The 17705-nt window shown below is 31.3% G+C and overlaps 2 protein-coding genes across 6 annotated transcripts in view; both read right to left on the bottom strand.

The window, feature by feature from the left end:
* Positions 1-1754, bottom strand: part of LOC125066336 (cadherin-23) — a 34058-nt gene extending 32304 nt beyond the window's left edge. For 2 of the 3 annotated variants that reach the window (XM_047674385.1, XM_047674383.1), the window contains exon 1: positions 1625-1754. The gene's annotated coding sequence lies outside the window, so the exon portion shown is untranslated. Of the gene's footprint in view, positions 1-1038; positions 1152-1624 lie in introns of those variants that run through there. The other variant, XM_047674384.1, reaches the window with a different exon arrangement.
* A 4970-nt stretch (positions 1755-6724) lies between these two features.
* The window catches only part of LOC125066637, a 104300-nt gene continuing 93319 nt past the window's right edge, over positions 6725-17705 (bottom strand). For 2 of the 3 annotated variants that reach the window (XM_047674834.1, XM_047674833.1), the window contains 8 exons: positions 17456-17608; positions 16976-17163; positions 16296-16435; positions 14521-14820; positions 12694-12939; positions 12441-12607; positions 11556-11711; positions 6725-10756 (listed from right to left, as the gene is read on the bottom strand). In XM_047674834.1, the coding sequence (XP_047530790.1) occupies positions 10646-10756; positions 11556-11711; positions 12441-12607; positions 12694-12939; positions 14521-14820; positions 16296-16435; positions 16976-17163; positions 17456-17608 (1461 nt within the window). In that variant the 3' untranslated portion in view covers positions 6725-10645. The remainder of the gene's footprint in view (positions 10757-11555; positions 11712-12440; positions 12608-12693; positions 12940-14520; positions 14821-16295; positions 16436-16975; positions 17164-17455; positions 17609-17705) is intronic. The other variant, XM_047674835.1, reaches the window with a different exon arrangement.

The following is a 17705-nucleotide window of genomic DNA, read 5'->3' on the forward strand; positions in this document are numbered from 1 at the left end:
GTAATAAAGGAAACAAGTACAGCTGAATTATGTTCAGTCACTGCTGGCCAAAGTTCTCCTCTCCCTTTTGAGGAGAGGTATATGAGGAAGGTCGTCTCACTATGTTTTCCTTCATCGACGAGTATAAGAAGATTTATAAATTCAAAATTAAGCACATCAACGGCGCTTACCCCGGATTTTAACTCAGAATCATCAGTAAAGATTCACGTTTTGTAACCACTGAGCCATCACAGCTTTAAAGGCACCTATAGAGGCACATCATTTTATCATTTTTGTCGTCGCTCGTACCTTATACTTTATGAAAATACAAATTGTTTTTTTTTTCTAATAGTAAGTAAAAAGAGATTTAAAAAGTGTGGAAATTTTAAATGTTCTTGGCATTGTGTTTATTTATATTTCGGCTAGAGAAATTCCATTAAGATTCTTTGATTAAGTTAGTTTATGTAACGACTATGGGAATGTCTATACCGCGAATTTCTGTTATAATGATTTTTAAACATAAAACAAATATATATATAATATATTTTAATTTTTGTCATAAAAAAAGAATTATTTTAAAGGAGACTTATAATGCCTTTGATAAATAATACCCATATATTGTAGAGTATACATTTTTAATAAGCGTTGCACAGCTGGCATAGGTAATTGTTGATGAACATTTGATTTCGTTTAACGCTAAATCATAATTATGATATAAAAAAAAATATTGTTTTATAATTTAAGTAGTGTGTTGACATTCAGTCATCATTATCGATATAAATTTCTATTGTATTTAATAAAATAAACACAATAAAAAGCTAAGCGATTGTGCAAACAAAAATAAAATATTCATCCGTTTATTAATCGCTAATGAGTAACTTTCAATTTGTAATTTTTTTTATTATATTTATGTTATTATCAACATCTGTACCACAGATTAAAAAAAATCTATGTCTCAAATTTTTGTAATAATGAACTTTCTTTAGCGGATAAATGATAATTTGTATGGAAATAAAATTTGCTGACCCATAAATTGTCGATCTGTCACGATCTACTTACCGGTATGATTTGTTTACGGCTGTACAGCGATTCAGACGACAGGTTCCATGTTTAGTTGTGGTATTTCTGCTATGTTACGTACGTGGTTTATACGAACTAGTAAACTGTGTTTAAGGATAGCAGGAAGAGAAAGACGGAACTCAGTGTAGTCATATATTATAGCGATTTGAATACATGATTATTTAAATGTTTTTTTCTAATGATATCAACCTTAATTTGTTTTGTATTTTAATGGCATAGATTTAGGCGATTAACAGTGAAAGTTTTCATTTTCTTATATATTTTTTTATTAATTTATGTACTTAAAATGATTATTTATTTATTTTTTCACTAATTAATTATTTCGTTCATATATTGATATTATATTCTTTAAAAGTTCATATACTTTTAAGTACACTAAGATAATTTATTTGGTTTTATTATTTATATTAAAAATATTTGTTTTAAAATGTTTTTATAAAATTTTATTAAAAAACTTGAAATAATAAGGTTATATTTAGTTTTTAATTGTACTTTAATACAATTTTTAAATATTATAAGTTTTTAAAATAATAAATTAAAAAATATATATAATTTACATATTTACCAAAATAACCAACGCAAAGGCGCGTTAAGAAATAACAACACAGTTTCAATTTCAATCAGCAACAAATGTAATCGTTCACTGCACTTCCTTTTGCGGTGCGCGGGCACCTGCACCGGCTGGTTGGCTATGACTGACTGCTTTAACCGTATAGAGTATACCATAAGCCCACATCCCTCTTTCTTTAAAAGCCTCTATATTAACACTTAAGCGACTACTTACCACTGAATAAAATATCATTTTATATTCATTATTTTAAATATGTTTTAAATTGCTTTAAACGGTTTGTACGGTGTCCGGAGAGCTTGGACCCTGTAGAGTCAATAATCATATCGAACGATTGAACTTTAAACTGATTATTATGACTTTCTTTGCATTGTAGATTTTTTAAAAGTGAAGGATCCTCCGCATTGGACACGAAAAGTTATTGCTTACGAGCTTTGGCTGAGTCTCGATTGTGGTTTAAGTAAATAAATTCTATAGGCGAGTATTATTATATGTGTGTATATTACAGACAATATACATACAATAAAATATAAGTTGTAAATGATACGAATGATAATGAATAAAAGTTATTTTTGACGCAAAAAAAAAACGACTTCCATGACATAAAACAGCAATCGCAGTTGATTTGCTGGCATTTATTCAAAAGTTCCGTTGTCTGTCTACGAAATACTTTATAAGGTCTTTACAAAAAAATAATGTGACCATTTCGAAATAAACCTTTTTCGAACTAAAAAAAAAGACTTTTTAAATTTCGATGACGGAAGTATGCTCGAATATACATAAAGAAAATGTAAATATTTATAATAAATTGTGAACCTCATAATTTTTTAAAGTCGACCAATAACAAACGGTGGGTTTCTGGTACATTATACCATAGGTCTTTTCCATGTCGACAAACATGAATAATTAATGTATTATAGTTTAAATAATTAAAAAGAATAACAAATTTCTTATAATTATCATAGGCTCCAAATGTCTTTGCAAACAAACAATGATCACTTAGTATTAAAGACCATTGGAATTGTTTCACCGGCGCTATGCTTGTATTAAGTAAAAGAAAAAGTCATTGAATTTAAAATTCGAAGAAAGACCATAGCTTGTGCTGTTAGAATTTGGAACAGTCTGACATCGGCCAAGCGTGACACTCCCTCGGACGTAGTGGACGCGCACTGACCGTGACGTTCAACCATATGCTACGTGGTCCATAGATTAAATATTATTAATAAATAATAAATAAATATTGGACAACATCACATACATTACTCTGATCCCAATGTAAGTAGCTAAAGCACTTGTGTTATGGAAATCAGAAGTAACGACGGTACCACAAACACCCAGACCCAAGACAACATAGAAAACTAATGATTTTTTCTACATCGACTCGGCCGGGAATCGAACCCGGGACCTCGGAGTGGCGTACCCATGAAAACCGGTGTACACACTACTCGACCACGGAGGTCGTCTATTATTAAAACTATATTGCGTTTACCTGTTTTCTTGGTAATCATATTGTTTAGTAGTTCTTTACTGTCTCTCCGAATTAAATATTACACTATGAATGAAATCGCAATATGTAACGTATATTATCACAATTCGCTAAGTTTTGCATGCTACAATTGCAAAATTGTGGTTAAGCGTTAAGTTGCTGTAATGTACCTACTCATTAGTGCTCTCTTTCCATCACCGAACTCTGTTAGGGAAGAATTGTTTTAAGATATTGTTAACACTTTGTATAAGAACTATCAGTATATTATTGTCTAACTTAAGTTTATGTCAATAAGTAACTAATTAGTTATTGTTTTATTTATATTAAGTATTAAGAGGATAATTTTGTTTGTTTGTTTGCAATGTCTAATCTCTGAAACCATTGAATTAATTCTAATAAATGTGTACAGTAATTTGTATATGTTTCATAGAATGAATTCAATCAATATGATTTTGGTTTGGATCTTATTTCACCAAGCAAGAACGCAAAAGTACTTTACACGTATAAAGCGTAAATAATCTTAATGAAAATTATTCTTTTCATCTTGAAATAGTAATAATATTTGCCCTTTCGGTATCGCGTCAAAGCTGGTAAGATAATGAAATTAAATATAATAATTATTATTCACGTACGTGAGTAAACGTCTTAAGATCAGGCGCGATATTATATTGAAAAAGAATATTATTCCACGCAGGTGAAACCACAGGGTACAGTTAGTATTGAAGATTTTTTTTTGTATTCATCTGTATTTCTTTGTGACTTTTAAATGAGTTTACGTATATCAAATAAACAAATAATTCAACGACTTTGATTTTATATTAATAAAAGTATATTATACGGTTATAGATCGTAATATATTTCCATGGTGGAAGATATTGCTTAGTAAAATAGAACAGGGTTCAACATGTCCGGCTAATGCGTTCCCTAGTCGTGGTTGGCCGGTGTCGTGCACCGTTTCTGTCACGCCGTATTGGCTTCGTGAACACCATTACACGCATCTGCACTTGTTACACTGATAACTGTATAATTGTTACTCACTATTAGGTAATATTCACACGCATTTTAGTTTACATTGGAATTAAAAACGACTTTCCAATTTGAAAGAAAAGAAAGTTATAGTTTACCTACTAAGTGATTGATTACAGGTTTTCTAGCATATTTAATATATATATATATATCATTTTTATACTTCATAAATAAAATATGTTATTATTATATTATTGTTTTTTCTAATATTTAGGGTTACGTAGCCAAATAGTAAGACGGAACCCAAACAAATTCGATACCTCGGAATCTATTAGCACTAAAAACTTTGAAGAAAATTATTGAAAATTCAAAATATAGATTATAAAGAAATTACGAAAATTAATTGATTAATGCACTGCAATGTTTTTAGCGACTGTGGTATTACAGACACAAGAGACATTATATCTTAGTTCCGAAGGTTAGTGGCTCATTGGTCCGTCCGCCTACCTATATAATAAAAGAAGAGTAGGTACTAATTTGAAAACCTAAAATAAATGATTATTATTAAGTTATTGCCTTTAATACACTACCTTTTTCTTACTTTCTTCACTAAGGAAACTATCACTGCGCACATATTTCTCAGTTTTTTAGATAAAACTGAAGGTTCTAATATAAAATACCTGAAAAAGAAATAATAATTATAAATACTTACGTTAAATTAAAAAAAAATTATATAATAATTTAAAAAATAAACACAGCAACAGTGTCCGATCTCGATAAATAAATATCAGTGTCTTAGACATCAGCGCTTGTCCATATAAATCAAGTTTACGAGATATCAATTTATGAATCTATTCTTTAAATATTTTATATTCGGATAAAATAAATTAGTGTAACATAATATGTACCAATACCAGTTTTGAGAGCTATAAAATGATTACATTGTAATGTCATTTAATAAATTAATAATTAAAAACATTTTTAGGATAATATCTTATTTAATTTTCTAAACACAAAAAAAACTTTGAAGTAAATAAAACCTATTATATATATATTACATCAATTTTTTCTTAGAATTAACTTGTATCAATACATTTGCAATTTCGGGTCTGACCGTTGCGATCAATTCCCTCGTCAAGAGTCACTCCTGAGTCCTGAGTGCAGTTGCTATGTAAAGGTAGCACTTATAATGGACTACTTAAATTTAATTCGTATTTGAAATTTTATGTCTGTGCAGTTAAAGGTTGCATAATGCGCTAATTGGAATCCAATCCAATCCATTGACCCTTAATGGTCACGACAGCGTCACTGGGCGTGGAGGCGGGTTAGTACTCAAGCCTGATGTTGGGAGTCTTCTTAAGGGTTCAGAGTAGGCTGGATCTTGGACGCTGTTGACGTCGTGAGGGTGGAATGACAGGAGTCTTGTCATATATGCCTAGGCATCAACAAGTTGTTAATAAGGGACCTTGATTCTCCTATCGCTATATGATAATTAAATTCTTATACCATTCACAAGCGATGAGTTCCTTTGTGTAGAGCTTATCCTGAGTTCTACACCCAAGATAGGATCTACACAATCACCTGATTGTGTAGATATATATGCATTTTTATAGTAAGCAAACAACCTTGTTTGCTTACTATAAAAATACATGTCATCAGACTTAAACCAATATGTAAAATGTCAGATCCGTTGGACGAGTGGAAGTGGCCCAAATACAGCTTGCAAGATTTGTCCTACACAAACTAACTGACAAACAAACATTGCAAGTTAAGTAAAAGAAATAATATCTATTTCCCTTGATCACGCCATATCTTGAGAACGCGTTTAGCCATTTTCATTTTGGAGTAATAGTGCAAATCCTTTATTAAAAGTATAATACCACGCCTTGTTGTCTCCACCAGCGACAGGAGGGCTGGTTCATTTTTTGCCCAGAGGATCGGAATTGCGTTTTATCGAGGAAATGCTACTAGCAGTCTTACCTCCTTGAAAGAAAAATAAGTAAATTTATCGAGGAAATGCTGCTCGCAGTCTTGCCACCTTGAAAGAAAAATAAGAAAAATTCGCAGTAAATTGGAAACTTAAGACCGTATTAAGCAGTTTACACAGGTTTTTTCTAATTGCCCATTAGAACGCGTGCATCTTAACCGATGATTTCGGGTTCAAACCCAGGCAGGCACCACTGAATTTTCATGTGCTTAATTTGTGTTTATAATTCATCTCGTGCTCGGCGGTGAAGGAAAACATCGTGAGGAAACCTGCATGTGTCTAATTTCAACGAAATTCTGCCACATGTGTATTCCGCCAACCCGCATTGGAGCAGCGTGGTGGAATATGCTCCAAACCTTCTCCTCAAAGGGAGAGGAGGCCTTTAGCCCAGCAGTGGGAAAATTTACAGGCTGCTAATGCTAATGCTAAATGCTGTGAACTAATGCTGTGTGTGTAACTCTATGAATATTAAATTGCACACGTCCGAAACTGGGACGGGTCGCTAATGAATAATAAATCTACTTCTGTTATATTTTCTAATATTAGAGTTCAACGTTGCCTTATTAAATATATTTTACAAACAAGAAAATTCACTTCTTAAGTTTTCATTACTAAGGTAATAGAAAATAAAACACAAGTTATTTCATTATATTTTATTTTTAGATAAAGTATATTGTACATTCTTTTAACATTTTTATGACTGCTTTCTTCATAAAAATAACTCCACCTTCCATCTATCCAACAAGCAAAGGCAACGTGAGACTAGCAAGCAACTAAATTATTACAATTGATGTTTTGTATTATAAACCTTTTTGCTTTGATATTGAGAATAGAATCGATCACATTTCACGATGACAAATTAAAAATATTTCTATGGATAAGATTTAATGATAAACCAATATAAAACTAGATTTATACATGCATATATCGACATTATTGTTTCACAAAAATAGTTTTCCTTACTGTTCGACTGCTTGTATTAATTATTACTTATTGCATAGTATCTAATCTCAAATAAAAATGTTAGGCAAAGGTGTGGCAGCCAATATGATAATATGGTATTCAATTTAATATCTATTGCAATGATTTTAAAGGCCACAATTCAATATATTTCAGTTAATAATGTTTGAACAGGCTTTATATTGTGTTTTTAATATGTTTGAATTCAAATAAATAATATTTTTCTTGGTATTTATTCCAGAGCACCCTTTCAATTTAAAATTGATAAAATAATTTACGCCTAATTTCCTCTTTATCCAGTTATCGTTCATCATATGTCAATTATTTTAGATAGAAAAATTAAAAAAAAAAAACATTCGAAATAAAATGGTAACACCATCTTTGTAATAATCAATAAGGTAGTTATTTAAATATTATTTAAATAAATTTAAAACTTTATACATTTGTTTCTTCAAAGATCAGAAACGGCCATCGGTTTATTTTATTATTTGTTATTTATAGGCACTATTAAATTGTATGGTAATAAATTATTTTGACAAAGTTCATTTTTATATTACCTAGCAACAATCTCTAAAGCCTGGATGAATACAATTGCACCTAAGTTACATTATTACTTTATTATTAGGTTTATAAGTAACATCTACTAACACAAATCCATCACAATTATTTAGAATATCAGTTGTTTCAATTTCGATCAGTTTACATTATCTATAAATTATTTAGCTATGTCATTTATCTAATTTTTATTACTCTAGGAATTATATTAAAATAGTTGAGTCGATTTGTCGATAAAATCTTTTTATAAGATAACATTATAATAGAAACGAAGATAAAATATTCCATTTTTTAGGGATATTTGACAATCGTTTACGATAATCAGTATAATATAATCTGTGTATAATTAATGTTTCATTAGAATGACTAATAGATATAATTTAATTACAATTTAGATTTGACTAGAAACAATCAGTACCTATAGATTTACTTAAATTTAATTTATTATAAAGAGAAAGGCATTTGAAATCAATTTAAATAAAGATAGAAACAGACTATTCTACTTTCAAGAAATTACTAATAAGCGATGTTGCACCAATTTGTACGTCCACTTTTATGTTCTTGTTGCTTTAATAGAATATATTTTTTCTTATACCTTATTAAACAGTTATACACCCGAACTAATTTTAATAATATTATTTAACTATATTAAAAAATATACCTTATCGCCACTGTGAAATATAAGAGTTTGACTAACTTCTGTGAACACAGTCCTTCAAAGTTTCACGGGAAGACGTGACAATACTGTATTTGCAATTGTTTTCCAATGATAGTTTTCCATCTTTAAAAACATTCTTTTATTTCCGTCTTAGTAAATATTAAATTTCACATATCATTATGGCGAAGCAGGGCTATTAATTATATAATTGGATACTCTTTACTTAGTTACTACTATAATACTAGACATAAAAATAGACAGTATTGGGATTAGCGATCATATTGTTTCAATAATGATATAATGGAATAATATTATAAACCCTACAAAGTGAGAAGTGTCTCTTATAGTACTATAGGTAATGTTGTGTATGAAGTGCATAATTTGACTACATAAGACGTGTCAGTGTGTTTGATTTAATATATTACAAAGATATACATAAAAAGACTTTATTTGATATGAATTTTTTTTTCAGCGTTCAGTTACGTTTCTTTTATACCTCATTAAAAGATATTTACAAAATTTTGCGCAATTTATATAATTATTTTTTGTTTTGTAATTATTTGAATGATACCTGGAATTGAATGCACAAATAAATATTTTACACTGGATTTATAAGGGAAATCACAAAACTCGATAAAATTATTTAAAACCTCGAGCCTCGAGACGAGAGTGTGTTATTACACAATTATAATTAAAACAAATATACTTGGAATGCTATACATATTTTTTACTACAAGAACTATATATTTAATGAAACGCATTATTTACATAGTATTTCAATTCAATGTGTGTCCAGATAATAGTTTATATTTCATGTCGTTGTTGAATTTTTTTAAGGACATAATAGAGACGGAATTTGTATTAACTGATTTGCTGTTAAATACTTTTTTAATGATATCTATGAGATCAATATACCATAGGATCTTTTCCAAATTGCTACATATAATTATAATTATATTATATTAGGCAGAACAAATCATGTAATAAATAATTCTGTGGTTGTTTCATATTTTTAGGAACTTAAATATTTTACATTTTTAGTACACACTAAATTTCCTAAGAAATATCGATTACAATATAATTATTTTGTATAACATTTCATTTATATGATAAGAGTTACAATAGGTGCGATCTATACTGGCCGATCGAAATAAGTTACGAGTATCTGTGCAGATATAGTTTATATCAGGATGAAAAGTGCGGGCGCTAAATATGCGATATCCGCGTATCGGTTGTTATTCCGTAAGTAGTCGATTATCGTTATTTGATACTGTTTTATATGAGAGAACTTACCGGCCAAGTAAGATTACGCCTATTATACGGTTACGTATCGCGCCATCAAATTTATTTTATATGCATATTATAATTATATACGTTCTAATCGAACGATGATACTCGTTCTTTTATAGTTATATATTTTTTTAATAGTATGGATTATTTACCCTCGCAGAAACGTACTTGAAGATTCGATCAGTTACTGCCCGTTAGTTACTCACTTTTTACCACATATGTTTCAAACGTATTTTTTTTTATTAACATAAGTCTATTATTATAATTATTAAATAGTACAGTGATAAGTTGTTTTAAGCAATTACGGTGTAGGTATGTGTTTATGTAGTAATAATTGTTTATGATGTACTGTTTAAAAACATGTTATAATCGTATTTCTGGTGTATTTTTAGTCTCCAAGCGAAGTACATGGAATAATGTTCTTATTAAACTGATTACCAAATTTTGTACATGATATAATACAATGTGTTAGAGTTTGGCAAAACCGTTAACGTAAGGGGAACGCAAAAGCCTTGGGTCCGCAGATGCTGTTCATGTACGGGGCTAATAGCGATTTTTGCCTTAATGACGATCGCTACCGAAATTATTACAGATTTTTGAGTTTTATTCATAATTTTATGCATGGAGTTGATCGCAGAAGTGTTGCAGTTGAGTTGTTTTGCGGCGCTATGTGTAAACAGCCTAATGAAACGATATTAAGACGGGGTTTTGACATCAACATAAAAATAAACATATTAAAAAAATAAGGTAAATATTTACATGATATAATGTTCCTGCTTTACATACTGTTTTAATGTTTTTTTTAAGACACATGTTTGATTGATGTCTCGTAATAATGGGATTGATTTAATATTCTGTTATGGAGATTTTTTTGAAGGTAATCTGTATCACGACGGTCACGAAATAAACGTACGATAAAACGATATCGTTTACTAGTCGCTACAAAGTTTTTTTCGAAGTTTTAACGATAGTGATCACCAAAAATATCGAAATAGTATCTTGTGCGTTTGAATCTGAGAGTAAATGTTAAAAACTTTCTACGTGTGATTTATCTATTTATATTTAAAGTATACGTATTCTTATAACGTTAATTACTTATGTATATCCGATGTCACTTTACTGAATGTTTGGTGGCCGCAGTACGGTGATACAAATGGATCCTCGCAGTATTCGAAGCAAGTCGATCACTTCTGGGGTCTTCATGGATGTAACGTTTTCATCGTTTACCTGTATTTTAAACAATATAAAATATATGCGTACAAATGCCCATAAGCTCTGTCTTTTGCAAAAATGCAAATACACACACTCACACATATATATTATGTACTTAACATACTTACATAAAACTATTATTTAATAACAGCAATTAATAGACGCTAGATTCCTATTTTTTTCAATCAGAGACAGATTATAATAATTTCAAATCGGAAGGTTAAAAAGCGTAGTTTTGTCGTATTTATTATTAATGGAATTAATATTAGACAAAGTGCAAAATGAAAACATGAATACTGTATTAAATAGTTAATATTAATTGTTCAAATATGTTTTGAATATGTTTTAATTTTATACTTTTTTATATCGATGATAAAATATCACAAAGAAAGTTTTCATTAAATCTTACTAGAGGGGAAACATAGAGATAATATCCCAAATATATTGTTGTTAATTATTCCTTGTTATTTTATTTCTTTTATTTTTATTTATTTGTTTTGTCTCAGACATAGTCCATATTTTAATTTTAGTATTACATGGCAACCTTATAATTAATGTTAGTAAAATAAATAAATAAAATAAAATAAATTATAATAATAAAAGGAAACAAATCAAAACAGAAACAAACACAAAAACAATAATCGCCATTCTTAGACAGCATGTAGCAGTATCCAGTGGCGCAGTATTTCCGAGTCCCAGCGGTCAGCCAGTGCAGACGCTACAGTAGCGCGGCAATCCGAACAGCACTCTAAATGCATTGTTGTACTGAAACTACTGTGTTATGTTCCGCCTTTTTATGTTATTTTTATTTTACCTGGAGTATAACGTCCCCGCGCCGCAGTCGCCCGTCGCGCGCGGCCACGCTGTCGTTGTACACGGCCGAGATGTAGCTCTGCCCCGACTCCGGATGGCTCTGGACGCTGAACCCCAGCCGACTGTTCCAGCCGCGGTTCAGCTCCACTGTCACTATCTGTAATGTAAAACATTTATTACAACGACCGAAAATCAAACTAAATTAACGGTAATTTGCACATGTTTCCCATCTGGGTCATTCTTTACGTCGATAATGTTCGCAGTAGCACTTTCCTATGAATATTTATATTATGTAATAAAATTTACTAGTTTGCGTATACGACGTCGACGGAGATCCAGACGGGCTTTGTACCACCCACTCATTAGATATTCTACCGCCAAACAACAGTACTCTGTATTGTTGTGTTCCGGTAAGGGTTAGTGAGCCAGTGAAATCACAGACACAAGGGATACCTATAACATCTTAGGTCCCAAGGTTGGTGGCGCATAGGTGATGTAAGGAATAGTTATTATATTATAATGGCATATTTCTTACAGCGCCTTTATCTATGGGCGGTGGTGACCACTTACCATCAGGTGGCCCACATGCTCGTCCGCCAACCGATGTCATAAAAAAAAAACACCGCGCAAAGCAGCTAGGTATTAATGAAATGATTGTAATATTAATTAAATTAAAATGGCCAAACAAAGGAATTGAGACGGATCGACTATTTAAATCATGGTTCTATTCGTATCGGTGAATTAGTCTAAATAAAAATAATATGAAACATACGTTTTTATTTATTATTAACAAGCACATGGCATCACTATTGCTATTACAATTTTGACGGTAAATAATCTTGTCATTATGAAATAATTCAAATCGAGATACTTTTAAGTTTCTTACCGTAGGTTCTGTGCTTGTTGCTTCTACCGGTGGTTCAGGTTTAACATTCTCCTTTTGGGCTATATCTATTTCCTTAGGTTTAGAAGGAACCTCTATAGGAATTGACTTTGCTTTTCTTTCGTTATCAGGTGATAACGCGACTCCTTTCCATTTCATTAGACCGTTACCTGTAACTTATTAACTCATTTATATATTTGTCACTTGCCACAAAACTGATATGTTTTTTAATGACAGTATTTGTTAGAATTCATACCATCATCTTTTTGTCCGTCAGAAGCACTTTCACTTGTTGTATGCAAAACGGCACTTTGGTAGGCCGGACTTGAGTGTTTAAATCGTTCGTCGCTCGACAGTTCTGCGGGCATCGAGACTGGTTCGTCAGAATCAACAGGGAATGCGGATTCGGTAAACCGCTGCAACGTTATGTCCTCCTGGTATAAATTTGGTGCGTCTAACGTATCGTTATCTAAATTGTTCAGCTCGTATCGATGTGGGGGCACTGAAAAATTAGGAAATAAGTTAAATCAGCATTGTTTTTTTAATGATAATATTAATCAAATAAAAAATGAAACATCTTATAATAAACATAACTATGTTAATATAATACTATATATGTTGGAAGAGTACATGAAATGTAAACTGTAATAAATAATTAAAAATGCATAAAATAATTTTGTTTAAGTATTAATAGATAAGTTTATAATGTAAAGTAATGATAACGCCATATAAACGTTTATACAAATCAAGCAAAGCGTTAATAAGGTATGCCGTTATTAATAATTTGAAAATACATTATAATTGAAGTTAATTGAAAACCCTGTACATAATAAATAATTTAAGTTAAATATTTAATGCGTATAATTGAAACATTAACACTTAAAAATTGAATTAGTATAATTTAAGAATCTACACATTCACTACGATGAAATTATACAATATAAATATATAAGTTTGTTTCGAAAAATTATTAATACAGTTACATTATTCTACAAATGTTTCGAATTTACACAAATGTATTCTGTGTGATACTTTATTGATAGTTTTACGTTCTCAGGTTGATTTTACTTTCTATTATGCATGATAAGGAACATGCGTGTGCACGCGAGCTTATAATTATTTGAAATAAGACATGTATGAGAAGTGAGAACTCTCTATTTTATTACCATTAAAAAAAATCACGATTATTTGTCATATCTACTTTTGTGTTCTATAGAAATGCAAATTATACATGAATAGTGTTACATTGACATGTTTTGGTTGTTTTTGTAACGTTTAATAGTAATCGTTTCAATGTTGTATACATTTGTTCGAAGCAAGCATTTTAAAAATACCTAATTTGAAATAAAACTAGTTTTTAACGGATTTAATCGCGTATATTAATTATTTCTTATGTCTGCCCGTGACCACGAACACTGCAAAGTGCTCGAAACGTCGGGATGTTAAAAAAAAAAAAAATTAATATACGCGATTAAATCCGTTAAAAACTAGTTTTATTTCAAAGTAATAATCGCGAAAATCTAAGACAACATTAATACCTAATTTATACAATAAACCGTTACAAAAGGTAAAAATGTCGATAAACAAATCATAAGTAGTTAGCACAATTATATAAATTATTTACAAATAAAGCATGACATTTATTAAAATAAAGATACATGTTAGGGAAATGTTATTAGTATTATACATATATGAAGCCGTAACTAAAACTAAGAAGTTTGAAAATGTTAGTTTTAGTCAGTGGATATATAACGATATAGTGCTGCTTTATGGGTTTGTCCAAAGCATGAAACTTTTGAAAATCCTGTAAGCCGTCAGTTTGCTGTTTTGGATCTGTGTACAGGGAGGGAACGCTGAATGGTGACAGTTGTTGTTTTATTAACTGTTGATTTTATTGATATATAACTGATTTATTATCAAAATATATTATTTAATAAAAAATCAATTAAATAGTTAAGATCATTTCAGTAATTGAAAATTATTTCTTACGATTATCAACACTAAAAACAACAAAAGTTTTTAATCAACGTGCAGGCTAAGGCAGAAAACTGTAAGGGTTACGTGTGAGCCGACCGAGTCTCACCTGTCAGGCTTAGTTTTTGTTTTCTACAAGAAGGCGGAGCTGTGGGGCTCGTGAGTGCTATTGAGCGTTGCCGCTTCGCTTCTTCAACAGCAATACACTCTTTGCTATTTGACTCTACGGAAGCCGGCAGTTCCACGGTTGTCGATCCGATGGTAGCCGATCGTTCCATGGTTGCGCGACGATCGAGCGTCGAACGTTCGGCTCCCGAAATATCGATAGAACATTCGATTGTTTCGGATCGTTTGAAGCTCTCAGTACGTTTAGAGCGTGATTCTAGCGTAACGTTGTAACTTGGCATATCTGTGCGGAAAACCTACTAGCTTAGATAGTGCGTGATTATTTACGAGTGTGGTGTGTTAATGTGTACATTAATTGACGGAATAACCATGTTACTTATAAACACGCTTTTATTAGCCTCGCCTGTAACATTGTAAGGAAACCTAATAAGTCACTTTTCACCCCCTTTTAAATATCGTATTATTCGGAAGCTTCAATCTATGAGACTAGTACAAGAAAATGGTACCGTCGAGCTGAAGGAGAAAGTGACGGAGAATATAAGAATACCTCAATCGTAAATCTAAAAATTTTGAAAAATCTGGTTTGTATTACCTGTTTAGGTTAAATTTTGTGAATACATTTATGATGATTGAGGAGGTGGTCATAGAAACTTCGTCACGGCTGAGCAATGGTGAAACAATTCCATTTTGTCGCTGTATTGATTTGGATCGTAATAAGAGCGTGGTTTATAAATCATATTTTAAATATTAATTATAAACCATTAATAATAATTCTTAGACAAAAATTAAATATGGTTGTTTCGACATTTTTTCTTAATGATGAGTACATAAATGTGCACAGACAACATAAAAGATCAACGTACATAACACGATATTTACAGATTATGTACAATGTATTTTCGTTGTTAGTTTTTCGATTAAGATTTAATTACATTTGATAACAACAAGCGCCTCAGTTAAAACTTTGTACATTAAAATAAATGATCATAAATTTGCGTTGCCGAATAATTTGCCGACCAAAATATTAATTAATTTAAATCGCTAACCCACATTGCTTGTACGTTTGCCGCAGTATTTACGATTGTTTGCTAGCTAAAATTTATGTACAATAGAATTCTACCGGCTTAAATTATTGTATTGCATTGTATCTGACAGTTATGGTTATTTATATTAATAATTCCTCTATCGGTTTGAATAATCGCTTTGAAATGATAAACTGCACTTATCAATTTTTAAAGCTTCGATACGCTGACAATTCGATAATAATTGTATTTTTTTTTTTAATTATATTCGAATTAATTCTTGAGCATAACTTTTAGTTTCATAGTTTGATTTTTTAAATTAGCCAGCTTATAACAAACTCCGATGTCATACTCTATGACATCGGAGTTTGTTATATAGCGTAATGTTAAATTAAAATGTATACAATGTATTTGAAAAGAAAAGGAGTATCTCATAAAAAAAAAGGCATATCTATAATTATTTTATTACGGCTCGATAAGGATCTTATTTATTCTTTAATCTCAATAACCTACAGAAATTTATTTAGTACTCTTGGTGTCGATATCAATATCAATTTGAATAGGTCGTTTCGTTATAGTTGAAGATTGAGAGTGCAGTGCGATAATCAAAATTTCAAAAAGTATTTTCTGCGTGCACCTCTACAATACAAAACGCAGATTACCTTTTTAAGTCTCTGTATATGTATAATAGTTAAGGTTGTACGTTGTCAGGGTATAATTTTATAGATAGTGTTACCATTAGGCAGTTCGTAGTGGTTGTCCTTAGTGAGCTTGCGGTGTTTGCGCGGCGACAAACATGGTGAGCGCGAGCCGTCGCCCGCGTCCGGCGTCAGACGGCGAGCAGCTAAGTCGCAAAGCATCGATACTGCTTCAGCTCTATAAAAATAATGTAACTATAAACTTAATGAGCCCTATTAAATATTGTATGATAACGTTACGTATAGAAACATAGAAGCCAAGATATAACTTATCAACATCCCGATATTTGGAGATTTATAACGAAAAAATTGTTCCTGTTGTATGCACAATGCACATAATGATTTTATATTAGTGTGTAGTGTAGTGTACACACTACTCGACGACCTCCGTGGTCGAGTAGTGTGTACACCGGTTTTCATGGTTACGCTACTCTGAGGTCCCGGGTTCGATTCCTGGCCGAGTCGATGTAGAAAAATTCAATTAATTTTCTATGTTGTCTTGGGTCTGGGTATCTGTGGTACCGTCGTTACTTCTGATTTTCCATAACACAAGTGCTTTAGCTACTTACATTGGGATCAGAGTAATGTATGTGATGTTGTCCAATATTTATAATATTAATATTTATAATATTATAATAATATAATATATTACAAATGATAGAAACCACCTACAGTAGTGACCCTTCACCTGACTCAATGGTCATAATCTTCATTTTACCTCAATGGTGGTTTAGGCCTATTAACAGGTGCGTCAGAATCCGTAGGCCCCTCCTCTTTCGGCGACATTGGCGACAATGGTGTTGCGGCATGATCGCGGTACAGCCGTAGTCGAACTTCGGAGTCACATGCGCGAAGGAAAGCGACTGCCTCAGCATGAGACATGTTTGACATTGGAGTGTCATTCACCTACAGAAACAATCAGAGGGGAATATTTAAATATTTAATTCGCGACTAAATCACAATGGAATTTCGGATAACCTTTACTGACTTTTCTTGTATTTTTTTTTTTACAATTCTTCGTTGTAGGATAACATCGTAAGGACATTTTTTATGTATAGAATGATATTTTCCTACATTATACATATCGTATCAAACAATTCGAACTAGACCAGTGTGTTGGAATAACTTTTAAACATTATGTTAGGAGAGGAGGCCTTTACGGGCAAGAGCCAGTAAAGTAACAACTTTAATAACTTACAGCAACTATTCTGTCCCCTGGTTGAATCCTGCCGTCGCTAAGGGCCGGTTCCCTAACCAAAGCTCGTACGTAGTGTCCTAGTGCACTGTGATCTTCCTTACGAAGCGTAAATCCGAGGGAGCCATTCACTTTTGTCATAATTATGTCGAATTCCTGAAAAAATATTTAATTAGTTGTAATGTGAAATACATTTCCTAATACAATAAAAAATACACAAATCTCGGCTCGAAATTTATTAATAATATAATTA

This window comes from Vanessa atalanta, chromosome 9, assembly GCF_905147765.1.
Source record: "Vanessa atalanta chromosome 9, ilVanAtal1.2, whole genome shotgun sequence".
NCBI classification, from domain to species: domain Eukaryota; kingdom Metazoa; phylum Arthropoda; class Insecta; order Lepidoptera; family Nymphalidae; genus Vanessa; species Vanessa atalanta.